The sequence below is a fragment of the Apis laboriosa genome, unplaced genomic scaffold (genome assembly GCF_014066325.1).
Source record: "Apis laboriosa isolate Shangri-la unplaced genomic scaffold, ASM1406632v1 scaffold104_cov149, whole genome shotgun sequence".
Classification (NCBI taxonomy): domain Eukaryota; kingdom Metazoa; phylum Arthropoda; class Insecta; order Hymenoptera; family Apidae; genus Apis; species Apis laboriosa.
Window position 1 is genome coordinate 2,285,190 of NW_025220694.1, and position 17,772 is coordinate 2,302,961.

General features: G+C 20.1%; 3 protein-coding genes across 5 annotated transcripts; all 3 read right to left on the reverse strand.

Annotated features, from left to right (window-relative positions):
- Nucleotides 1-1,940: 1,940 nt before the first annotated feature.
- Nucleotides 1,941-5,237, reverse strand: LOC122711354. Its single transcript, XM_043930114.1, has 4 exons — nucleotides 4,879-5,237; nucleotides 4,203-4,266; nucleotides 2,587-4,132; nucleotides 1,941-2,513 (listed from the first exon to the last, which is right to left on the reverse strand). The coding sequence occupies exons 2-4, from the start codon at nucleotides 4,205-4,207 to the stop codon at nucleotides 2,304-2,306; spliced, it is 1,761 nt and encodes a 586-aa protein (XP_043786049.1). The 5' UTR covers nucleotides 4,208-4,266; nucleotides 4,879-5,237; the 3' UTR covers nucleotides 1,941-2,303.
- A 304-nt stretch (nucleotides 5,238-5,541) lies between these two features.
- Nucleotides 5,542-8,239, reverse strand: LOC122711498 (sorting and assembly machinery component 50 homolog). Its single transcript, XM_043930359.1, has 8 exons — nucleotides 7,987-8,239; nucleotides 7,637-7,714; nucleotides 7,460-7,519; nucleotides 7,155-7,373; nucleotides 6,798-7,012; nucleotides 6,336-6,714; nucleotides 5,975-6,269; nucleotides 5,542-5,897 (listed from the first exon to the last, which is right to left on the reverse strand). The coding sequence occupies exons 1-8, from the start codon at nucleotides 8,005-8,007 to the stop codon at nucleotides 5,713-5,715; spliced, it is 1,452 nt and encodes a 483-aa protein (XP_043786294.1). The 5' UTR covers nucleotides 8,008-8,239; the 3' UTR covers nucleotides 5,542-5,712.
- A 2,313-nt stretch (nucleotides 8,240-10,552) lies between these two features.
- Nucleotides 10,553-17,731, reverse strand: LOC122716854 (anoctamin-1). Of its 3 annotated transcripts, none has more exons than XM_043940524.1 (11): nucleotides 17,397-17,731; nucleotides 16,464-16,777; nucleotides 16,258-16,383; nucleotides 15,691-16,170; nucleotides 12,901-13,294; nucleotides 12,522-12,754; nucleotides 12,236-12,433; nucleotides 11,714-12,149; nucleotides 11,427-11,632; nucleotides 11,057-11,341; nucleotides 10,553-10,984 (listed from the first exon to the last, which is right to left on the reverse strand). In XM_043940524.1, the coding sequence occupies exons 2-11, from the start codon at nucleotides 16,617-16,619 to the stop codon at nucleotides 10,673-10,675; spliced, it is 2,826 nt and encodes a 941-aa protein (XP_043796459.1). In that variant the 5' UTR covers nucleotides 16,620-16,777; nucleotides 17,397-17,731; the 3' UTR covers nucleotides 10,553-10,672. The 3 variants fall into 3 exon arrangements, with proteins under 3 accessions (XP_043796459.1, XP_043796368.1, XP_043796283.1); XM_043940433.1 differs by having other exon boundaries at nucleotides 11,720-12,149; nucleotides 16,464-16,840; XM_043940348.1 differs by having other exon boundaries at nucleotides 16,464-16,840.
- Nucleotides 17,732-17,772: the final 41 nt, after the last annotated feature.

The following is a 17,772-nucleotide window of genomic DNA, read 5'->3' on the forward strand; positions in this document are numbered from 1 at the left end:
ATTTATATTTAATAAAATATATAAATTAACAATTTCAAAAATATCTAAAAATTCCATTAATAATTAAATAATGAAAAAAATATATATTATTTATACAAAAGTATGTTTGAATTAATTAAGTAAATTAAATTATTTATTAAAAATTTTCTCTGGTGTTTTTTGATTACGTATAATATACCTTATTTCACATATGAATATTATGCATTGCTGACAAGAAATCGTTTGAAAAAAATGTGATCAATTTTTATTTAATTAATTTTTTCTAATAATTGAATGTAATTATAAAAACAGTCAAAAATGGTATTGCTAGCCAAAAATTTCATATTTACAAATAATATCATATAATAATGATTGTAAGTGAAAAAAGTATTTTCTTATTTTCTTATCAATTTAGAAAACTTCTCAGCAATATATAGCATTTATATGTGTGTGCATTAATTAATTATAAGTAATGAAATAGAATTTATTTTCTTATCATAATAATAAATTAATTTCAGGAATTACAATGCATAATTTATTATAATTATATCTGCCTAAACTTTCCATTAATTTTAATATTGTCAATATAAATGATATATTTTTCAATATTATGTATTACAAATATTCAGATTTTTCAATAAAATTTATAATAAGAAAATTTTCTAATAAAAATGTGGAAAACAAATAATATAAATTAATAAATAAAACAGAGACATGTATAAGCTGTATGCTTAAAATGGAAATTAAAGATATTTTTTATTTGTTCAATATTTAGAAATTTGTACTTAATATTTAATTACATTTATACCTTATTAAAAATAAGTAATAGAAAATGAAATTATGAATATATCCTTAAGTTAATAGTTAATGTTCATATATTTATATTTTTTATCAAATTAAAGACGAAAAAAACATGTACATAGAATATCACAAATATGTGACTTCTGAATTTTATGTTTAAAAAATGCATATAATAATTTTAATATCGAAAATATAGTGAAAAGATTTTAATTTTGTTACAAAATAATTGTATAGAAGAGATAATGTATGTTAGAAAAAAAAAATGTGAATAATGAAAATCTTCTAATAATTTGTTTTATACATAACAAAACTGATTGATAATTTATACATTTAATGACTAGTATATATAATTCAAGTTATTTATATTTTGTAACTTAGATATATAAAATGAATTTAACTAAGAAACTAAGAATAATATCTAGGATGTCAATACATTCAAGCGATATTTAGAAAATAGATTTTAAACCAAAACAAACACAAAAATTGATATAAAAAAATTATTGCAAAAATTAAAGTTTATTTATTCATTTATAAGCAATTTAAGTTAGCAATGAATTAAGATGTATTTATTAGATGTAATTATATGAATTAAGATGTATTTTATTAGATGTAATTATTGAAATAGTTCTATCTTTGTCATACTATTATTCTATTTTCATCTTGTATCATTTAATAAAAATTTAAATAGTTTATAATGTTATTTAAATTGCTTAAATATATCTCAACCAATATTTTTGTATATCAACTTTTATTTGTTTTGATTTTATTAAAATCGAAAAAGAATCTTCAAAGTTATCCCATGAATATTTTAACATCCTTTATATAAATGTAATTCTATTATTCTATTTTATTATTCTATATTTTGAAATATTTAAAAATGTTAATAGAAAAGTGTATTTCTACTTATGTAACTTAAATTCTCATTTTATTTTAACATTTTTATATTTACAGTATTTTGCATACAAATCAAATTAAATAATCTAATATGGATTTTTACTGAATTGAAAATGTGAAATTTTTAAATCTTTAATTATTGAATCTGTTATTGTTGATACAATTGGATTTACAGATTTTAAAAAAATATAAGTGAGATATATTTCAATAAAATATAGCTTATTAACATTTTAAAAGTATGCATGTATTTATTTATTTATTAGCTAATATAATTTATGATATAAAAAATCTAATATTTGTTAATATTTTTAGATATAATAGACTAGCCAAAAAAAATTTACAGCTTATTAACTTCATACAAGTTATAGTATTATAAATTTTAATGAAAAAATATATGATATATACCAATTGTTGTTGCAATTTAAAAAATGAAAAATTAATCTTCATTTTTATCATTATGAATATATTGTATTATTAAAAGACATCATATTCTATTTGTTCACAGCCTATTTTATCATTTTAAAAGAATTATTATACACATTTTTTTTTTTAAATACATCATCTCTTCTATTATAGTACATAATACTAATTTTAAATGATACAGTTACCTTAAATAGTAAATATGAATTTTATTCAATAAGTGCAAATCGTTCTTGCCAAATATAAGTTCTGTGTTGAGTTGTTAATATTGGATTAAGAACACGTTCTATACAATTTATACGGCCTCTAAATCGTTCTCTATCTCTAGCCATTTCTTCCCATGGACCTTTTCGAGCTGCACGATAAGCATAGTCCCATTGAACCATTATATGAATTTCTGGATTTAAATTAAATTTTACCTATAATAAAAATCTTATTAATTATTATTTCAAAATTATAATAAGCAAATTTAAATCATAAATGATTAATTACTTTTTGAACAGGAGATATAGATCGTTCGTCTTTATAAATTTTTTCATCTTCGCTTATTTGATCTTCATCATTTTCTTCACTATCTTCAAGATCACTTTTATAAGTTACTTCGGAGCCAGTTTCAAATACTATACAGTAACTATCTTCTGAATCAATGGAACTTTCTGATATTAACCGTGGTCGAAATGTATTCTTTTGTACATTATATCTATTCTCAACAAAATCATGATGAAAAATATTTGTTTGTTCTGTACATTCGAATATACTTTTCATTTTTTTAGAAAAATTAGGTATACTTTTATTAATATTTCTACATATTTTTGATTTTTGAATTTTGGGTTTTATATCGGCAAATGTATATGTTACAGGATTCACTGTCTCTTTTACAGTATATTGTACAGTATCTATTATATCTTCATCTAAGCTAAAACAGTCTTCTAATTTTTTATTTTTTATTGTATGAGATACTTTTAATTCTTGCCAGCTTTTAAAATCATCTTCTATATCTATAGCAATATCATGTTTAATGCGTTCTTTTCTATGTCTTGTTTGGCTAACTCCAGAACGTCTAAGTTGCGACTTTGCTCGTCCCCGACCTCTACCTTTCGCCACTGCAATAAGTTTTTTTCGTTGCTTCGGTGAGAATGATCGTTTAATTATCAAATCCGATTCAACAGATTCTGTTCTATAAAAGCGATCTGTTATACTATTGAAAGCTTTTTGCAATACCTTTGTGAACAGATTAGAAATTATACCTTGTTGGATTGGTTGCATACTTAATGTATTTGTACTAGATGTTAAAAAAGAAATTATTTTATCATCTATACTGTTGTTAATATAATTAAAAAATTGTTCCTTATTAAATATATGCTTATTATAAGTATCTTCAAAATTATAACAATTTTCTTTAGTACATACTTTTTGTATGTTTTTATCAAAATAAATGTACTCAAACATTTCCTCTTCATTTGATTTGTTCAAATTTTGAACTGATATCAAATAATTATAATTAGTTGTATCATATCTAATATTCTCCTTAATATATGATTCTTTTTTATCAGATCTTTTTGCATATTTGTTTTTGTTACTAATGTATTCATAATTAAATTTTAAATTATTATTTGCATTTTTGTTAAAAATTTTATTTATAGATTTTCTTTCATCAAATATATCATTATTTGTATTTTTAATAATATTTAAAGATTCTTTTACATGAGCATTCTGAATATATACATTATCAGTACTTAATCGTTCTCTTTTATTTGACAAATCTTTAAAAAAGTCATGTGGAATTATACCATCATTGTTCACAACTGTTATAGACAATGGATAATTAATACTTGCTATAAATGAAGCAGGAACTTTAGAAAATTGTTCCCAAAGTATATTCAAAATATTAAAGACACTATGGAACATATTTTCTTTTTTTGAACTTGACATATTTCTTTTTTCATTCAGTACATTATTTATTGAATACATTTTTTCCATTGTTGTTTCTAGAGGTAAACTCTGCATAAAATACATATTTAATATTGAAGCAAAGTTGCTGCAAAAAAAAAAAATTTAAATAACTAATTTAAATTTTTGAAAAATATAATTTAAATTTTATTACATACATCATTCAACACACTGCTGCTTCTTTACAATTTTTCTCGGTTCTCATAAATCTTCTTTGTTTAGCTGTAAAATAAATTTAAAATTAATATAATATAATATAATATAATATAATTAAATTAATATATAAATATTAATTTATAATATTTTAAAATATTAATTATATTAAAATATTAAAAATATTATTTAAAAATAGTTAATAAATAACTTAAAAAATTGTTAATTATAAGTAAATAAGTTAAATTTAATTATCTCGCATAAAAAATGATAAATATGTAAATTATCAAATATTTTCTAAAATATTGCTCAAAAATATTCGATAATCATAATCTTTGTATATGATATAATATATATTATTTTTCAATATAAGAATTTTATATAATAATTTCAATATTATATATTTTAATAAAAAGTAATAAATTTTAATATTAAATTTCAAATTATTATATTTGTAATTTTAAAAATATATTTGAAATCGATATAATGTTTATAATCACGTCACGAATATTCCACATCGCACATACATCAGACATTAATTAATCAAAAATCAGTAAATTATTAATTTAAATAATATATTCAAATCCAAAATATTTATATTTCAACATGATTTTAATGTTATAATATTAAACACAATAATATTAATTACATAAAATATTTTTTTTTTTCACTTATACATACAACAAAGATAGCCTCCACTATGACAATTATCACGTATAATATTTTGCTCGCAATATGACAACTGATTACTTGTAATACCACACTTTTTATATTTTAACAATAGATTTCTGATAAATCTCTTTACTTCAATCACAATATTTTGTTTTAATTCTTGAATAATTTCGAAGGATTCCATTGTAAAGTGATACATGATTAAAACATACATTTCAACGATAACTTTTAAGCGGCCATTTTCAACTAACTGATGCATAGGTCATTTATACATACATTGTAGGGGCGCTGTTATAATTGATTCACGTTTAAGATATAAATTTAAGAAAGATAAAAGAATAAATAATTTAGCAAAATGATGTCTTTATAATATTTGAAAGTAAAAAATAATTTTTTCTGAAATAATATTTAGAATTATTGTATATATATTATATTAATTTAAATCGATAAAAGATAAAATTACACAATTTTAAAAACAAATATGCAACATATTAATGAACTGATTCATAGTTGATTCATAACTTAATTGATGAAATATATATATATATACTATAAAATACTATAAAACTCAAACTTAATATAAACTATGAAATAAATGTACTAATTATGTTTATGTATGTAAAATACAACTTTAATAATATAAATATATTTAAAAAAATCAAGAAATAGATTTGTATCAATTTTTATTGAAAATGCTTTTTTTGATACTTATTTCTAATGATATTAGCATATATTTCCATAAGAGTTATAAATTTATAATTGTAATTTATTTTACATTAAATGCATATGATTCACATAGAAATAATGTAGGTATAATTTATACTACTCTGAAATAGAAATTATTTATAAGTATTGCAACCCAATACCAAATTGAAATTGTTGCAATACATCGCTCCTGACAAATAACAAAGGCATAACTAAGTTTAACTCTACTCTTGCTATATTTCCAAGTTTCATTGCAATACCTCCACCAACTGCACAACGAACATTTTCTTTAAAAATTTTCATATTTTCTTTATAATCATTAGCTGCAAATAATGAGAAATTATTTATTTCCTAAATAATTACAAATTAAAACATAAAAAATACTTTAAAGATATCATACCAAATTTAAAAGTAAAATTGGATACGTTTCCACCATTGATAAAACCATGCAATTTGAATAGATCACCAAAACCATTACGACCAGGTCTAAATGGTAATGGTGTGTATAAATGCAATGCAAGAGCCCAATATGCATCACCACCAATAGAATTTCCATCATGACGAGGTCCACAACCTCTCATATCAAATCCTCTAAGATTTAATGGTCCACCCAGAAAAAAATGATCAGCAATATTTATTTTCATGTCATTGCTAATTCCTCGAAGCAATCCAGATTGAAAACCCAATTGGAAGGTCTAATAAAAATTTTTTAATTACACAAATTATATATAAGAAATAATTTCAAATTTGAAAATACTTGCTAGACATTCATATGGTGACCAATTAGTTTGCATGGTAAGTTCATTTTTAACAAATCCTATATCTCCGCCAAGACCAGCTACTTCTGTCGAAAATTGCACTAAACTTCCCATAGTAGGAAATATTAACGAATCCCTTTTGTCAATAGAACAAATATGTCGTAGAGCAGATTTTAAATTTGGACCACATTGCTCTCGAACGCGAAATGACACTTGCTTAGAAGAAATTATTTCCCTATATGTAGCTTCATATTGCAAGTTATGTTTTAATGTACCTGCTCCATCTGGATTAAGACCAATATCTAATAAAAAACCTTTATCACATTGACTAAAACCAGACCATGGAAATCTATTTGATGTGTTAAACACACTACCAGTTAATCTATAAGAAAAATTATTAAATATAAATTTACAAGAACATTTATTTTTAATTATTAATTTTTAAAATGAAATAATTTTGCATACACTGTATGACGCCAATTATCTATAAATGGTTTAACAGCAGATATACTTATATTAGTTGAACTTTTTGAACCATAAGAATATTCCATCTGTAAACGTTCTCCTCTTCCAAATAAATTGGGTGCTTTTGCATGAACAATAACTGAACCTTCATTATTTCCAACCATAGTACTAATTCCACCTGTTAAGCGTCTTATTTCACGTACCATAAAAGTGACCTGAAAAAGAACATGGTTTTAAAGTTTCTTAAAAGAATATATATTAATCATTAAATAAGAAATTCATGAGTGAACTGGAAAGAATTAAATCTGAGAAATTACTTATTTTTTGTTGAATTATTGTGTAATTATATAGACCCACTTCAACGCCTTCTGGGGTAGCACGAGGACCCTGACTGGTATCAATGTAAATTCCAATATTTCCAAAACATCCTAAACCTTGTAACTTTTCTCTCACTTTATAGGCACGTAGAACAACATCATAAAAATCTTGAGCTTTAAACAGTTCTATTACTTGAGCTTTTATTATATCATCTTTCGTTCTTATAAGCCCATCTACATGTATTCTGTCAACTCTTGCCTAATTTATAATATTTTAAAACTAGAGTTACTAATTTGTAAAATTATTAATTTGAAAAAATTAATGTTTTATATTTATATTAATACCTTTACTGAATGAAGATCAATGGGTTCCTCTTTTCTTTTTTCAAATAAATTCATCTTTTCCTAAAAATATAAGGATTAAAAATAAAAATTTAAATTATTTTATGTATTATAAAAAAAATTAAATAAAAAATATAAGAAATATTAAATAAACTTTAAAAATATATACATATTACTTACAGAATTATTTTTTCTAAAATTTTGTTTTTCAGTATTATTACTTGAAGTTTCATTTATATTTCTGGACATATTTGATTCCTAAAACATTAAAAAGAAAAATGTAAGTCATTAGATTATATTTTCATTAATGAAAAAAATAATGTAAAGAATTAATTAACAAATATAATAACGATCTATATAATAAAATTAGAAGTATATTTAATAAAATAATACAAATTTAATAAAATATAACAATTTTATAAAATATTCAAAATAATAATACTAAAAATTATTATTAGAAATTACTCATGGTATAAATTAATAGCTTTTATTTTAGGTTACATCGTAATTTTCTAATAATACATGTGTACCTTTGCATGAACAGTTCCCATTTTTCTTAGAAATTAAATTAAATTTCGTTGTTTACATAAGAATTCACATTAAAATATTATAACAAATTTTGTTGAATCTCTTTTAGTAAAAAATAAGAATAAATTTTTTAAATCAAATATTCGGAATGACTGAGAATAAATAGTGTCCCATTTTCATACCGGTTCTATGATATCGCCCTCTGCATACCGTGCTTTAGATAATTGTATCAACTTATAAAATTTAAAATTATATAAAAATATTTATATAAATATTTCAATGATAATTTAAACTTTATTATTATTATAGAATCTTTTATTAAAATTATATATATTTATAATATATTTATATTATACAATTATATTATATATAATGAAAAAATTATTATTACAATTTCATAAAAATATTATATACATTATATACATTTAAATATCATTAATTATGGAAGCTGAATATATATATTTAAAAATGTTACAAAATTTGTAAAAATTACAAATATTGTCAATTTATGGATAAAAAAGATAGATTTTATAGTGATATTAATAGCAATATATGTTATTGATATTAAAAAACTTTAATTAATTAGTATATTTTGCATAAATATAATACATTTAATTCATGTTTAAAAGTTAATCCAAATATATCAGAATATATTATTTGCAGGAACTTTAAACAGAGACTTATATTATGAAAAATATAAGGATTAAAATTCATAAATAATTCAACAATAAATATTTATGAATAATATAATAATTGAATAAATAAATTATATTGTAACAAATAATTTTTAAATCAACTATAATTTAATGAAAAAGAATTTAATGAAAAACACAAGTCAACATTTAATATTTATATTTCTTTAAATAAAAATTAGAAAAATCATTAATTTTCTTTTTCATTTGCAAAGAACATAATATAAAATTCATATATATATATTTTTCAATAAAGATATAATAATATTAAAATTTGATTATAATAAAAATATTTTCTTCTTTTTAAATAATTATAAAAATATATAATTCCAAGAGTTTTTTATATGATCATTTTAAATAAAATGATTATCTTAAATTATTTATTAAGTAAATTAAATTATAAAAAAAATGTTATATACAAACATTTCATATTGAAAAAGGATATAACTTCATATTATATTAATTTTTTTAATAATAAACATATATATAAAGATTATTATTCCTTTAAATAAAATAATATAGTTCATTATTTTCTATATTTTTAAAAATGATTAATTTATGAGATTCTTTTTTTAATTTTATAAAATTTAATATGTGACAAAATAAAGATAAGAAAAACACTAATTTACATTTCTTTTTATCATATACATATAATAATTCTCAGTGAAAATCAATTACTATTCAAAAGAGAATCATTTTTTTAAATCAAATAAATTGAATTTTTTTGAGAAGTTAGAAAGATTTGAAAATGCTAGAAATTTATTAGATAATGTATAACAATTTTTTTTTAAATTATTATTGATTAAAATTGCGAAAAAAAAATAAATTTCGATTTTTAACTTTTTTATTTAAGTCTATAAAAAAATTTAAAACGTATTTTATATATCAATCTAAGTAAATTATACATTTATAAAGTTTCATCAAAATCAATTAATGCATAGAACAATATAAACATTTTTAGATTTCTTAGTTATATAGGTCAAAAATCGTGAAAAATTGCGAATTTGAATATTTTCGATCTTTTGTAATTCATAATTAATGAAATTTTGATGAAATTTTATGTAAATAACTTACTTAAATCTACAAATACTTACTTGTTAGATTTAACTTATTTAGATTACATTTATATTTTATTACAAAAGCATTTACAAAAGCAAAAATTTTTTTTAGCTTAGATAAAAAAGTTAAAAATTACAATCTTTGCTTCTTTTTCTTTGTGATTCTGACTGATAATAATTTTTTTTAAATTTTTAATAAATTGATTTTAATAATTAATATCTAACGAATATTTTTCGAATATCTTTCTAACATTTTAAAAAGATTCAATTTGATTTCGTTTGATTCAATTTTTAAAAAATTATTCTATCGGTAAAGAATAACCGATTTTCACTATGAGCCATTTTATTTTGAAATTGATGTTCTCTCTCTCTCTCTCTCTCTCTCTATATATATATATATATATATATATATATATATCTACAGAAAAAAAAATATATATATATATAATATCACACCAAAATTATTCAATTTTTATATGATATTTTGCTATAAATAATAGAAATTAGATATTTTCTTTTCTTTTACATTCAGATTCCTTTTTTTATTAAGATTTACTTATTATATTTAGAAGAAATTTAATCTTATTTTAGATAAAAAATCAAAAATATAATTCGACAAAAATAGAATTGTAATTCTATTTTCGTTTCATTTTATGTAATGTAAAATTAAATTATTTATAATTTAATAAATTAAACCTTATCGAACATTTTTGTATATCAATTTTTGTTTAGTTTCCATAATTACTATCAAATTTTCTATTTTATTTCATTCAAACATGGATTCATATCCTTTATATGTATTATATTTTTATCAAATATATAATACATTTATATATTTTTAAAAATTGTCAAATCAATGAAATCAATATAAAATATGTGACTAGAATCACAATTATAATTTTTTTATTGAATTTTTTATTTTTTTGATCTGAAAATGATCATAATGCGGCAGGACTAACACGTGAATGTGTGTTAGGTGGTGATACAGGACTTCCGTGAATTTCTAAATCGAATTCAGAATTAGATAAACTACTTCTCATGACTCTATTCCATCGATTTGCATTTTCGTTTAATCTAATTAACTGTTGATTTGCATCTAAATCAGTAGATCGTTCACAAGCACGAAGCGTTTCTTGTTGAATAATTATTTCATTAGTTATATATGCTTCACGTCGAATTTTATCCCTTAACTTCGGATTCATATCAGGAATACACCATCGCACTAATATCATTACAAGAGCAACAATATTCTGGAAAATATTGATTTTATTAATAATCAAATTAAAATTTTTGATTTAAATTAATTTCAATAATAATAATACCTCAAAAACAACAATGAAAGCTAATCTTGCCGCAAGTACATGCCAAAACATAATAGTATATTGATATTTATTTGATGAATCGGGTGGTTCCCTATAATCTGGATATCTACATATTTCAACTTGCTGAGTAGATGTTGAAAATGGTTCAGTACCATTTTTTAAATCACTTGTATTAAACTTCGAAAGAGAATGGTCTAGAAATCCTTCTAGAGAATAATTATCAGAGACAATTATTCGATAAACTAATCTAGGTATAAAATTCGAAGTGAAAGCTATAATGAATGCCTAAAAAATTTCAATTATAAATATATCAAAAATTGTTTTTATATAAGATATTTTTTATAAGAAATCTTCAATTATTAGAACTTACATTAGTTATAACAGATAATTTAGAAATGGAATCTAAAATACGGTACCATATGCCTATATCAGTAACACGTTGTCCGACCGGTCTTCTATACATTGTTAACAATTTTTTCGCATCTAATCGCATTTCAAAAACATTATTCAGTAATGCAAAAAATGGTGCTAATGGAAATGCAGCGACGAAGATAGTAACAAATCCATATTGTAACACTGTAATATAATATAAAATAAAATATTAAGATTTAAATATATTTAATTATATGATTTAATTTATTTCAATAAATTTAATACCAATACCCATTTCTAAATACTCAGGAAATAAACTTCTTGGACCCCATTCCACTAATTTATAATCCTTAATCCATTGGAGATATTTTCTAGTAGTAACTTTTCTTTGTCCATCTTCTGTTGTCATTCCAACATGTACTTTTAAAGTATTTAACCATTTATAAAATAATGGAAACAACATTTCTAATATTGTATTCATGGCCTGTTTGCCAATCATAATAATGCTTAGCTGTATGCATAATTCCATAAGACAACCACCAGGACCACATTCTTCTTGTCGATAATGAAAGAAGCGATTATAATTTCCAGGATAACCAACGAACTTTCCTTTAAAAAATGCTATATAAAATATGGAAGCATAATAGTTAACAAATTCGAGTAGATATATTTTTAATGTTAAACTATCATCAAATTCAGTTTGGGTTCGAAGTAGTTCGATCTATAAAAATAAAAATATATATTATAAAAAAAATTAATAATAATATATTATGAATAAAAATATATTGTTATTATGATATAAAATACCTCTGTTAAATATTCAGCTAACCAAACATAAACCCAATTAAATATTATAATGCAACACAAATTAATACTAGCAGCAGTAGCTGTAGTAAATAGTATTGCATAACTTGTTACCATAGGATGTCCATAAACACTTAAAGCAGTCAAAACAGACATTCTATATAAAACGACACCTAAGACAGCAGCCATTGCTATTGCGATCTAAAATAAATGTAAAATAAATGTAATGCAATGTAAAATAAATAGAAATAAATTTAATAATTTTAATTTTTTCCTAATTTTTACAAACCAGCAATAAAACGACGGAGAAACTGAGAATTGTAGCAGGAACTCTCATCTTCCAAAAGGGAACTTTCGGTTCTTCTGTATTTGTGATAATATTGAGCGATTTTTTTTTTATATGTGCTAAACGTGCTAAGTACTGAGGTCGAGGATGTTCCTCTTGAGCATCCAAACCAGTTAAATCCCATTTATGAGTAATTTCTGCTGAATATCTTTTCCATAATTCCAAAAACAATGTAGCTAATAATAAAAAAAATTGTAAAATATATATTATATATATATTATATATTTTATGCAACAAATTTATATATATATAATTATATATAAAATATATAAAATATATAATATATATATAGAATAATTATATTAATATTATTATTACATACCCCATAACGACATAAATATAGAAAAAAAAACAGTAGATGGATTGTCAAATAAGTATGTAATTCTTGCATGTAAACATGTTTCTTTTAAATCCCAATATCCACAAAAATGATCACATAAAGGACACATTTCAATAGTACCATTGAAATTGCAAATATCTTCACTTGGTTCATTAGAATATAAAGTCGCGCAACTGTATATGAAACATAAAAGACCAACAATACTAGCAGGTATCAACATATGTGTATAAAATCCAAGCCAAGCAAAGTAAAGTCCAATTTTTACTCCAAAATACTCTTTGATGTAATCTAATGGTTGATAATGAAGACATTTCTTTATGCTTGCCCATTCTTTGTACAAGAGATATCTCATAGAATCTGGTGCTTGTAAATCACCCTAAAAAAAATTATATTTTAAATAAATTGTTTTTATCTAAATAAATAATATTTATAATATTTTAATAAATATTTTATTAAATTGTTTATTTTTTTTTATTTTTTTATTTTATTTTACAATTCGTAAACTCTAATATTATATAATATTTTCAAACAAAAATTTTCTTTTAATCAAATTTAATTTATCAAATGATATTTATTTACTACTTAAAAAATTAGAAAATATTTATTATAAAAAAATTTAAATATCAATAAAAATAATAATTTTTTCTAAGATTTCTTTTGTTAAATAGAATTTCAATTGATTTTATAAAATAATTATATAATAGCATAAATTTTAATATAAATATATTTTCTTTTAAATAAATTTTCTTCTTTGAAAAATAATATTAAAAATATTTTTAATATTTAAAAAAAAGGATTCAACAAACATACTTTAAACATTATTCTTTTTTATATAAAATATGTATGATATAATGAAATTAAAATATTTTTTTATTTTTATTTAGGTATTATTTAATTATGAAAAAATAAAATCGAAAAATAAATTTTTTTTTCTAATTAGTTTTCTCTAATTTCTTGAATAGACAATTAATCACTATTTTGGATAGAAAGAAATTGATTATAAGCATCTTAAATCATTTATTCAGATCATATCAAATATATAGCAATTATTTTATTTTTTTATATATTACATACTCTTAATTTTTCTTTCATATATATATATATAAATATTATATAAATATATATAAATATATTATATATTTATAATTTAATTATATAAATTATATATATTATATAAATATACATTATATAAATATATATATATTAACTTATTCTGAGTCTCTATGATGTTAATCTGTTTTTATTTAATAATTATGATTTATATTTTAAAAATCATAAATAAAAATAATATCAAAAAGATAATATTCTTATAATAAATATAATTTTTTTATAAAATTTTTATTCATAATTTATTTAATCAAATTTCTCATAATAATTATTTAATTAAATTTGTTTGTAATTTCTCTTATTTAGAAACTTGTTCATACATTATATAATGCAAAAATAACATAAATAACATTGAAGTTTATTTATTTAAAATTTTTAATAAAATTTTTATCATATAAAAAATATGAATTGATAAAAGTATTCATAAAATAATAATAAAAATGGATATTCAATTCTATATAAAGATTAAAATAAATTTGTAAAAATAAAAAATTTTTGGACTGGAGAACTTCTCTTATTACAACCTATTGCCACCTATTTTATAATCAAGTTAAGTTCAATTTTTTTTTCTATGTTAATAATTTATATTAATAGTTTAAACTTTTAATTAAATTATTAATATTAGTTTATTTAGCTATATTTTATCTAGTATAAGAAAATTAAGAATAAAACACATAAAATCATATAATAAAACATAAAATACATAAAAATATATAATAAATAATAAATACAATACTCAGTTATTAAGTACTATATTTTAAATTTAAAAAAACTTAAAATAAATATAAAAAATAATATTATTTAATAAATAATTATAGTAACTATATATATATAATTATTTTAATTCAAAAATATTATAATTTTTAACAATTTTATTATAATTTTTATTTTAGAGAAAATAAATATAAAATCATATTTTTCAAAATATATTTTTCATATTATATATTATATATATTATATTATATATATATATATATATATATATATTATAAATAAAATATTCACAAAATATTTAAAAAAGTAATACTTTAAAAAGTTTCTGAAGTCTAAAACATGATATACCAACAAAACCTATAATAAAATAACAAAAAAATAATTATTACTAAATATAAAAAAAAGTTAGTAAATATAATCATTAAAAATTTTGCATTTATTTTTATTTTTTTTTTTATGTTTATATATTAGGGTAATTTAATTTAAAAAATATAATTTCATTTTATTTTTATATTTATATTAAAATTCAATTATTAAAAGACATATTTTATTGATATGAATAAGTATATAAAAATGAATTATATAACACAACAAATATAATACATCACATATATTTAATATAAGATCAAAATAATTGAAAATGAACAACTAACCATTAAATTATTGAGTCCTTTATTATTGTCCTTTTTTCAATATTTAATTTAAAAAATTTTCAATATATAATTGATTGTTTGGGATATAACAATTTAAAATGGGCAAGCATAAAATAATAAGCTTTGTTGATATTATCATATATAGATATATTTAAGTATTCCATATAATAATCCTATAATCCTAAAGTTTCTGAAGAAAATATGAGTATACATGTAACTTAAGCGTAAAATTAAAATAATTAGCATAATAAATACAGAATTTAAAAAATACAATGAAAAAAACAAAAAAATGACTTACATCATGAAGAGGATATGCAGCTATGTATGCTTTTTCCGAAATCAATCTATCTATTCCAAATGCAAAATCGTCATCCTTAGTTTCAGTAAATCTGGTTCTATCTAAAATAAATTGTACAATTCTAGCACGTGTTGCAGTAGTAAAAAAATTTGGTGAATCCAAATTGAATAAATATTCTTTATCACGGCTATAAACAGCTGTAAAATTATGTTTTAAAGTTGGAAATATTGTTTGGTTTACATAATACTTTTTCATAATTCTCTTGAATAATGAATTGACTTCTTTAATTAATGTGTTACTACGATTTTCAAAAATCATCATGCTAGGTAATTCTTTCATTGGCAATCTAAGTTTTAATATTTCAGCATACCGTCTTAATACTTCTTTAGGTGCATGAATTTTTATGAAATGTAAACCATTTGGTTCTACTTGTTCATATTCTAATTGTAAACCTTCCTTTTCTAAATTTTTTTCAAATATCTAAAAATTAAAAATGAAAAATTAAAACAAAACAAAAATTATATCTCTAATTATATTATATATTTATATAAACTATATATAATTTACACGTCTATATTCAATACAACGGTACGTTTGAGCTTCTACATTGTATTCATCCCAAACAAGTACAAAATCAATTGTACGAATTTCATCACGAAAATATAAACTAAAAATTGTTCCACATTTTGAAGCCTGTGAAAAAAAGATTAATGTTTCATGTTAATTATTATTTATATTTTATATTAAAATATGTAAAATAATTATAAATTTACCGATCTTGAACTTCTTTTACTGTTTCTTAAATCTGTACAACTACCATCAATGATTGTTTCATTGGTATCATTATTAAAAGTTAATGTATCGTCATTATGTGTTTGTTGAATATCTTCCATAGAAATTGCACTATGCATACTATTTAAAGTATTCATGCTTCCAATATTATTTAATGAGATATTAGGAACACTTTGATATAATGTTTGTACAGATCCTGCATTTAAATTACTTTGTATTGATCGATAAAGACTTGCTTCAGATATATTATTTCTATGTCTTTGTATCCATGGTATAGAAACTTCTTCATCTTCCTCTTCCATATTTAATTGAATTGATCAATATTCAAATTCTACTTATTTGAATCAAATAACATATACTACATGCAAGCCAAATAAAAAAAATTTATATAAAAAAAAATACTATAATATATAATTATAGAAGCATTTTAACTAATAATAAATTGAATTTATATTGAATTTAACTTATATTTTACAAAATAAATGAATATTAAGACATAAATAAAATAATGAACAATAATAATACGAGCAATATTAAGATTTATTAAGTTTATATTATTTATATAATATTTTTAGAGAAAAAATAATAAATGACAAATAAATTTTTAAATTTTAAAAGTTATATTTTAGAAAAGTATAAATATTTTCATGTAAAAATTAAAATATATAGTATATTATAATGTATAAAAACTTATAAATATAAAAACTTAGAAATAAATAATAAATTCTAAAAATAAATATTATGAATTATTTTTAGTATTTATTTCAATTTTGAAAAAAATGCATTTTTCCATTCAAAAAATATAAATAAATTTTAATACAATATAAAATGTTCGTATTATATTGTGTTAATGTAAAGCTAGCTACAACATTAAATTTTCTACGAAAGAAATAACAATTAAAATTTATCCTTACAAAATTTTTATAATGTTTCCATTGGGAACCTTTAATTCCGGATGCTGTTCAGATATGAAGCAGGAAATTGTCACATAATTGTGTGAATTGTGTGAATTCCATTATACAGTACTTTTAACCTTTGCTTTACTATTTATATTTTTTTATAAATAATTAATTTAAATGATTAATTTATGTGTATTTTTATAAATGTGACGTATTTTAATGTGTTAATTTTATTGTATAAAAAAATACGAAAAAAAAAACATGTAATGAGATAAATATATAATATACATTCATGTATAAATGCATATGCATCTCGTGAATCATATTAACATGTAAGCGATACAACAATGTATTAAATGATTACATGATAATAAATTGATGCCAATTATTT

What these genes read in the sequence shown, in the direction of transcription:
- LOC122711354 (XM_043930114.1), bottom strand. An exon ending in CTATATCTCCTGTTCAAAAA is followed by an intron (nt 2,514 to 2,586) that starts GTAATTAATCAT and finishes TTTTTATTATAG; the next exon opens with GTAAAATTTAATTTAAATCC.
- LOC122711498 (XM_043930359.1), bottom strand. Translation starts at nt 8,007, where the DNA reads ATGGGAACTGTTCATGCAAAG. An exon ending in ATTTTAGAAAAAATAATTCT is followed by an intron (nt 7,520 to 7,636) that starts GTAAGTAATATG and finishes TTATATTTTTAG; the next exon opens with GAAAAGATGAATTTATTTGA. An exon ending in CAATTTTACTTTTAAATTTG is followed by an intron (nt 5,898 to 5,974) that starts GTATGATATCTT and finishes CATTATTTGCAG; the next exon opens with CTAATGATTATAAAGAAAAT.
- LOC122716854 (XM_043940348.1), bottom strand. Translation starts at nt 16,784, where the DNA reads ATGGAAGAGGAAGATGAAGAAGTTTCTATACCATGGATACAAAGACAT. An exon ending in GTAAAAGAAGTTCAAGATCG is followed by an intron (nt 16,384 to 16,463) that starts GTAAATTTATAA and finishes TTTTTTTCACAG; the next exon opens with GCTTCAAAATGTGGAACAAT. An exon ending in TATATTTATGTCGTTATGGG is followed by an intron (nt 12,755 to 12,900) that starts GTATGTAATAAT and finishes TTTTATTATTAG; the next exon opens with CTACATTGTTTTTGGAATTA.